The sequence below is a fragment of the Dipodomys ordii genome, unplaced genomic scaffold (genome assembly GCF_000151885.1).
Source record: "Dipodomys ordii isolate 6190 unplaced genomic scaffold, Dord_2.0 Scaffold68, whole genome shotgun sequence".
Classification (NCBI taxonomy): domain Eukaryota; kingdom Metazoa; phylum Chordata; class Mammalia; order Rodentia; family Heteromyidae; genus Dipodomys; species Dipodomys ordii.
The window spans coordinates 6,407,774-6,415,595 of record NW_012267284.1 but is presented as its reverse complement, the minus strand read 5'-3'; the positions used below and the strand labels follow the sequence as shown (position 1 = coordinate 6,415,595).

Here is a 7,822-nt window from a genome sequence, read left to right as displayed (position 1 = left end):
CCCCCGTGACCGCGAGTTCCCCGTGGCCCTTCCATGCGTGACCGGCCGCCCTCCCGCAGTCACCAGTGCCAGCTGAAGGAGCCGAGCCAGCCGCCGCCGCTGCCCAGCGAGGGCTCCCTGGAGGAGGAGGAGCTGCCGGCGCAGCGCTACGAGCGGGACCTGGTCCAGAAGCTGAAGGTGCTCCGCCACGAGCTGTCTCTGCAGCAGCCGCAGGCCGGACACTGCCGCATCGAGGTCTCCCGGGAGGAGATCTTCGAGGTGCGTGGCAGGCCTTTGGGAGAGCACCAGGCGCGGTGCCTGGGGTGCCCACCTCAGAGTCGCGGATGGGTTTACGGCTCAGTGCTCTCCGATGCCTTGGGGCCTGTGGTGAATCCCTCCGCACCATGTCACGGATGCGAACCTGGTCTGGAAGGTGCACAGATCACCTCTGCTCTCCTTGTTGCTCTGGGACCGGGGGGCCCTAAGGCCCCCACCCCCCCACTCCCTACAGGATCAAGGCCCCGGAACAGGGAGAATATGATCATGAGGAATAAATGGTGGTGGTGGTTGGACCACATCTCACCCTCCTGTGTGACACTGCCAACACTGATAGACTTGAGAGTAAGCACTGAACTTGGGAAAGCGGGGCATGGTGGCTCAAGCCTGCAATCCCAGCTACTTAGGAAGCAGAGAACGGGAAGGTGGATGTTTGAGGCTAGCTTGGGGAAGAAGTTAGCTAAACCACACTATCTGCCAACAAGCCCAGTCTATTGGTTCACATCTGTAATCCCAGCTGTGTAGATGGAGACAAAAATAGGACAGATGCTGTCCTAGGCAAACGTTTGAGTCTCTATCTGAAAAACAAGTAAAAAGAAAAGGTAGCAGGGCTGGGAAGGTGGCTCAGTGGTAGAGCGCTTGCCTTGCATGCATGAGGCCTTGGGTTCGAGTCCTCAGCACCACATAAGCAGAAAAAGCCAGAAGTGGCGCTATGGCTTGAATGGTAGAGTGCTAGCCTTGAGCTCAAGAGGTGAGGGACAGCGCCCAGGCGCAAAAAACAAAAACAACAAAAAAAGGTAGGGGATGTGGTCAAGTGGCAGAGCACTTGAGTAGCAAATGTTGAGTCCCTAAGTTCAAAACTAGCACCACAAAAAAAGGAACATGAACTTGAGTGTTAAGAGAGGGCCCTGGATTCCATTCCTAAAGTCTTAAAAAAACAAAAATTGACCTCGTGATCTGTGCGCGCTGAGGGAGGCTTCAGAGGCAGGCCACCACCTCAGAGGCAAAGCTCCCTCTCCTTGCTTCTCCCCTCCGTCCCCTCCTCTCAGGAGAGGACTCTGGCCCTGGGGCAGTAGCCCATAGTGATGACCTCCACCCACACCTTGGTAAGCACAGCCCTCCCCAGCCTTGCGCGGGGCCTCTCCACGGAGGCACCCGCTGCCACTTCCCTCACCAACTCCTTTGCTCTGAACTCAGTGGGATTGTGAGTGTTTTTCACAAAATCCTGTGATGCCCAGACTCATGGCAGCTTCTCTTTGGTTAAAATATATACGTTGTTCCCTAGGGCTCATGGAGAAATGCCCTTAGGGTACTGAACAGAGTTGTATTTCCTTCTGTCCTCAAACCTTGAACTTCCTGATCTCTGCTTCCTAAGTAGCTGGGATTGCAGGCATGAGCCACCGTGCCCCGCTTCCCCACGTTCAGTGCTTACACTCTCAGTCCTTCAGTGTCGGCAGTGCCTCACACAGGAGGGTGCGTGTCACCGGCATTGGAGGAGAGGTGCTGTGGGAGGGTAGGGTGGAAGGGTCTCGAGGTCAGGGAACAGGACAGATGAGCACTGGCATCGATGTTGTATGGTTCATCTGTGAGTGGGTGTGAGTGTGGGTGTGCGTGCGTGTGCACACATACACACACATGTACGTACATCCCTCTGTGAAGTGTGGCTTGCCTTGTAGGAGTCTTACAGGCAGATCATGAAGATGCGGCCGAAAGACCTGAAGAAGCGGCTCATGGTCAAGTTCCGCGGGGAGGAGGGCTTAGACTATGGAGGCGTGGCCAGGTGAGAGTCCTGTCTGCCTTTTGCCATGTGTGCCCTGGCGGCTGCTAGCCCCTGGGGCCATCAGGGCTGGCGTTAGCTGGCACTGCATGGGGACCCCGGTCATTACCCACTAAACTCTCAGTTCAGCCTCTAAACTCACCCGCCCCCACCTCGCCGCAAGCGACCGCACAGCAGGACGAGGCGGCATGCCAGGTGTGCTGTGCCATGGGACTCTTGCGACATGGTGAGGGTGTGGCCAGCGTAATTCAAGCAAATGATTTTAAGCTTTTTTTTTGGTCGGTTGTGGGGCTTGAACTCTGGGCCTGGGTGCTGTCCCTCAGCTCTTCAGCTCAAGGCGAGCACTCTACCACTTGAGCCACAGCGCCACTTCCGGTTTTCTATTGGTTTATTGAAGATCAGAGTCTCATGGTCTTTCCTGCCTGGGCTGGCTTTGAACCATGATCCTCAGATCTCAGCCTCCTGAGTAGCTAGGATTACAGGCATGAGCCACTGGCGATTTTAAACTATTTTATAGAATAAAATAACAAAACCAGCTGGGAACCAGTGGTTCACACCTACAGCTCCAGTGAACCAACAAAAAGCCAGAAGTAGAGCTATGGCTCAAGTGGTAAAGTCTTGAGCAAAAAAGCTCAGGGACAGCACCTTGGTCTTGAGTTCAAGCCCAAGAGCAGCACACACAACTGACAGCTGGTGGATGGGGCATCTAGTACTCTAGTTCGGTGATGGATGTTTTTGTCCTTCCCGTTCTCCATTCTCCTTTCTTCCTTCTGCCTCTTAAAATCCTGTCAGGAAGATCATTACTTTCTTGTCATTAGTGTTGGTTAACATTTTTTTCTGTAACCCAAATTAAATCTGCAGTCTCTTGCCTTTATTATGACAGTGTGTAAACATGGTTCACTAAGAGGTTAGATTGTATTCTGTAATTCATTTTGTTGAACCAGTTTTGTTTTGTCTGGGGATTTTCTTCCTTTCATTTGCTGGACTGTTCTGAACTACGTAAGCAAGTGTCCCAGCTTTGAACCATGCCTCTCCCCCTCTTCCTCTTCTTCTAGTCTCTCTCATCAGCTTCAGTATCTTCCAGAACAGTTACTTCCCCTTTTTACTCTTGAGACGTGTGTGCACTTCCATGTGCAAATGGTACACACACCCATTGAGCATATGTACATGTTTGGGGTATTTTTTTGATCCGTTGTGGGGCTTGAACTCTGGGTTTGGGCACTGTCCCTGAGCTCTTCAGCTGAAGGCAAGCACTCTGCCACTTGAACCCATAGTGCCACTTCTGGTTTTCTGGTGTTTAATTGGAGATAAGTCTCACCAACCTTCCTGCCCGGGCTGGCTTTCAACCGCGATCCTCAGATCTCAGCCTCCTGAGGAGCTAAGATTACTGGCTTGAGCCACTGGTGCCTGGTGAACATATGTACATGTTGATAGTAGGATTTGAACTCAGAGCCTCGTGCTCTTGCTTGGCTTTTTCTCATATGGCTGGTGTTCTACAACTTGAGCAAAACTCTACTCCTGAGTTTTTGCTGGTTGAGTGGCTACTCTGTTGTCTTTCACCCCTCGCCTTCTTCTTTCTAGGAGCACGTTCCACTTGTCTCCTAGTGCTGCAGGTACTTTTGGCCTTCCTTGCCCACTCCCTGCAGTGCTGGGGTTTGAACTCAGGGTCTCACACTGCTGGGCAGGGCATGCGCTGCCCCTTGCGCCGCGCTCTAGTCATGCTTTATGTTTCAGATAGGTTCTGGTGCTTTGTGCTTGGCTCCCTGCTTTCCCTGGCCTGCGCTGTGTTCAGGCGCTCAAAGCTCATCACTGGAGGAGTCTCGAGGGAGGCCCAATGGGTCCTCACCTGAGGCTGCCTCATGTCACGTTGTCGTTTCCGTGATTGGCCGCTAATCAGTTAGGTGTTAGACCCTCCATAGGGGATCTGCCAGGCCAAAGGACAGCCGTTGGCTTGCACAAGGCGCAGGCCGCTTGCCAGGCTGCATATGCCACGCCCTCTGAATAGTGGGCTGTGATAGGCCTAGACTGCAGGAGTCAGCCGTGCTGCTCTTCTTCCCAGGGAGTGGCTGTACTTGCTGTGCCACGAAATGCTGAACCCCTACTATGGCCTCTTCCAGTACTCCACGGACAACATCTACATGCTGCAGATCAACCCCGACTCCGCCATCAACCCGGTGCGTAATGCTCTGACCTGGCCCCAGGGGCCTTGTCCTCCCCCAGGGACTGCGTCTCCCTTCCCCACGTGCAGGGTGCGAGAGGCAGGCCGCTCGCTCTCCATGAGCCCTGTGACCTGTGACATTCTCACCCACTTTCTCTGATGATTTCCATTCAGACCCGAACACAGAAATGTGAAATTCCTTTATTAAACCCAGCCCAGCTCTAGTTTCAGAATGGCTTGTCTACTTCTTCCATGGCTTATTTGCACACCCTGTCCTTAGGGTGGGGTGGCAGAGGAAGGAGGATCTGCCCCCCCACTCCCCCAGGGAGGACTTCCTGCTGGCCAGTGCTCCCCCGGGGACACAGTGGTGGCCCAGTTCTGAAGACCGGCCTGTGTGTGTGAATGTTTAAGCTGGGCAGGGTTGGGCACAGCTATAATCCCTAAGGCAGGAGGCTCTCAAGATGTGGAGGCCGGTGTGGGCTAGACAGCAAGACTCTTGTCACAAAACAAGAATGTCCTGCTGCCCTCCATGGACGGCTGCTCAAGATGAGCAATCGAGTGGCCTCGTGCCGCTTGGCCCCAAGGGGCACTGGCCCTCAGGAAGCGGGGAGGGGACGCCGCTTCCTCCCTTGCTACGCTCTGACAATGCTCTCCGACCCCCAGGACCACCTGTCTTACTTCCACTTCGTGGGGCGGATCATGGGGCTGGCCGTGTTCCACGGGCACCACATCAACGGTGGCTTCACGGTGCCCTTCTACAAGCAGCTGCTGGGCAAGCCCATCCAGCTGTCCGACCTCGAGTCGGTGGACCCCGAGCTGCACAAGAGCCTGGTGTGGATCCTGTGAGTCCCTGGCCCCCCGTGTGAGTGTGTGTGCGTGCACACCTGTCTGTGCCTGGGTCCAGTTTGAGAATGTGCATTACAGCCGCAGCGGTCACGATTCCCAGGCTGGCTTGTGTCCCCCATGCTGGCCTAGCCACGCGTGTCTCCCCGGCGTCCCCACCACGCCATGATGCGCACACTCGCTTCTGTTGTGAACGGTGGTCTGGGAAGCGGGGCCCCACCCCCCACCCCTGCGCCTCCTCTCCCGCACCCTCAGCCCACCTTCACACAGCCCTCCCACGGACAGGGAGAACGACATCACCCCGGTGCTGGACCACACGTTCTGCGTGGAGCACAATGCCTTTGGGCGCATCCTCCAGCACGAGCTGAAGCCCAACGGCCGGAATGTGCCGGTCACCGAGGACAACAAGAAGGAATATGTGCGGTAAGCCAGCGCCGTGCCCTGCACCCGCTCCACACACTCCGACCACAGCGGCTGTGCGTGCTCACACGGCATCGGCACCAGCTCCCGGGGCCGCCGCCAGCAGCTGCGGGGCCCCTGACGTGCAGGTTTGCTGCAGGCTTTATGTGAACTGGAGGTTCATGAGAGGAATCGAGGCGCAGTTCCTGGCACTGCACAAGGGCTTCAATGAACTCATCCCGCAACACCTCCTGAAGCCCTTCGACCAGAAGGAACTAGAGGTGTGTGTGCGAGGCCCAGCCTGGCCGCTGGTAGCATGGGCGGCTGCCAGGACGGACAGGGTTGGGAGTGAAGCGGGAGCTGTCACCTGGCACAGGGCCCCTGGCAGCGCTGAGCGACTCACAAGTGTCCTGGGTCAGCTCCAGGTGTTGAAGGCCCTGGCCTGGAGGCTCGGTGGCCTTCCCACAGGCCCCACAGGAAGCTTCCCGTTGGCGGTTTGTAGACAGTAAGGGCGGCTGTCTACTAATTGCCTTTCACACTTGAACAAGGTGCCCTTCCTTGTCCCGCCTTGCTGCCTTCTACACTTGCAGATGCAGAGCACCTGGAGCCCTGGGGTGGGCGGTGGGGCCCGTGGGTGGACTGCGGGCCCGTGGGTGGACTGCACAAGCCCGGCCCTAGTGATGAGCAGGCCTGGGGGTGCTTGGGGCTGGCGGCATGGGGGTGACCACAGCCCCCCTGCAGCTAATAATCGGCGGCCTGGACAAGATCGACGTGAGTGACTGGAAGTCCAACACGCGGCTGAAGCACTGTGCGGCCGACAGCAGCATCGTGCGCTGGTTCTGGCAGGCGGTGGAGACCTTCGACGAGGAGCGGAGGGCCAGGCTCCTGCAGTTCGTGACCGGCTCCACCCGTGTTCCTCTGCAAGGCTTCAAGGCTCTGCAAGGTGACTGAAGGGGAGGCGGGGCCTCTGCGCCAGGCTCGGGGAACACGGCGGTGCTGCCGTGTGACAGCGGGGGGGGGGGGGGGGACTCCCGTGTCCTCACCGCTTTCAACAAGCCAAGAGGGCTGGAGGGGCGGCAGGGCCGTGGGCTCAGGTGGCCCAACAGGGAGGGTCCGGCCCGGCCCCGGCCCGAGGAGGCAAGCATCTGGATTGGAGTCCAGATGAGCTTGAGAAGCGGAGCGGGGTGGGTGCGGGGCGCAGCAGTGGGCTGAGGCTGCCTGGCCTCCCGCGCGTTCCCCAGAGAAGCTGCGGCTCCGGCGCCACTGCTCCACGTCTCCCTAGGGAGTAGGGCCCGGCCTGGCGCCCGCGCACAGACTTGTGTTGGCCTTCAGGCCGCCGTGCACCCCTTTTCTCCACACGGGGTACTGGCTCTCCTGGTTTTGCCCAGAGAGGAGCGCGCACGCGGGAGCCCAGAGAGAGGGGCGCGCCGTGAGCTCGCCTCGGGAGAGGCACGCGAACGCGAGCGAGGCCAGGCCGAGTCCACAAAGCCCAGTCTGAGCCTCGGCTGTCCCCGGGGTGTCCAGCAGCCGGCGCTGACCGGCTTGGGGTCCTGGAGCCAGGACGGCCAGGTGCGCGGGGGGCCTCCCGTGCAGTGTCTGCGCATGCTCCTGGCCGGAGCCTGCGGCGGGTGCGGGCTCTGAGCGCGTTAACTACCACGCTCTGTTGTAAGGCTCTACAGGCGCGGCAGGGCCCCGGCTCTTCACCATCCACCTCATCGACGCCAACACCGACAACCTGCCCAAGGCCCACACCTGGTGAGTCCTCGGGCTCTCAGCAGAGCTGGGCCCCTTCCTTCTGGAAACGCGGCCCCTCCTCTGTTGAAAAGTCCCACAAGTAACTGCAAAGCGGCTGCTGGAGCCCGCGGCCCCGAGTTCCATTCTCGGGAGGTCATGGCGCCCTCAGAGGCCAGGGTTGGGGGTGGCGGGCCCCGCGTGGCTGGTCACCCGGGGGCTGCGGCCTGGGACACGGGGAGGGTGGCGGCCTTGCGCCTGGCCGCCCGCGCCCCAGCTGCCCGCCCTGCCCGCAGCTTTAACCGCATCGACATCCCGCCTTACGAGTCCTTCGAGAAGCTGTACGAGAAGCTGCTGACGGCCGTGGAGGAGACGTGCGGCTTCGCCGTGGAGTGAGCGCGGCCGGCGCCTCCCTCGTGAGCACGCAGCAGAGGCGGACGCGGAGCGGATCGCCGCGCGGAGCGGCCGCTGCCCTCCTGGCCCGGGCGGGAGGACGGGACCCGCCACGGTGGCCCCGCACCCACCCTCCACCCGCCTTCCCTCCATCGCCATCCAGTAAAGCGCAGCAGGTTTCGCCTCGGCCTCGTGACGAGAGCTGTGAGGAGAGCTGCGGCGGCGGCGGCGGCGGCAGGGGGAGTCAGGCCGCGCCACCGGCCCCG

The 7,822-nt window shown here is 59.3% G+C and overlaps 1 protein-coding gene across 1 annotated transcript in view; it reads left to right on the top strand.

The window, feature by feature from the left end:
• Smurf1 (SMAD specific E3 ubiquitin protein ligase 1) overlaps positions 1–7,786 on the top strand; it is a 130,972-nt gene extending 123,186 nt beyond the window's left edge. Inside the window, exons 17-25 of the mRNA XM_013023406.1 lie at positions 60–258; positions 1,932–2,035; positions 4,092–4,206; positions 4,854–5,032; positions 5,319–5,456; positions 5,593–5,713; positions 6,174–6,375; positions 7,103–7,187; positions 7,460–7,786. Of these exons, the coding sequence (XP_012878860.1) occupies positions 60–258; positions 1,932–2,035; positions 4,092–4,206; positions 4,854–5,032; positions 5,319–5,456; positions 5,593–5,713; positions 6,174–6,375; positions 7,103–7,187; positions 7,460–7,559 (1,243 nt within the window). The 3' untranslated portion in view covers positions 7,560–7,786. The remainder of the gene's footprint in view (positions 1–59; positions 259–1,931; positions 2,036–4,091; positions 4,207–4,853; positions 5,033–5,318; positions 5,457–5,592; positions 5,714–6,173; positions 6,376–7,102; positions 7,188–7,459) is intronic.
• The last annotated feature ends 36 nt before the right edge of the window (positions 7,787–7,822 follow it).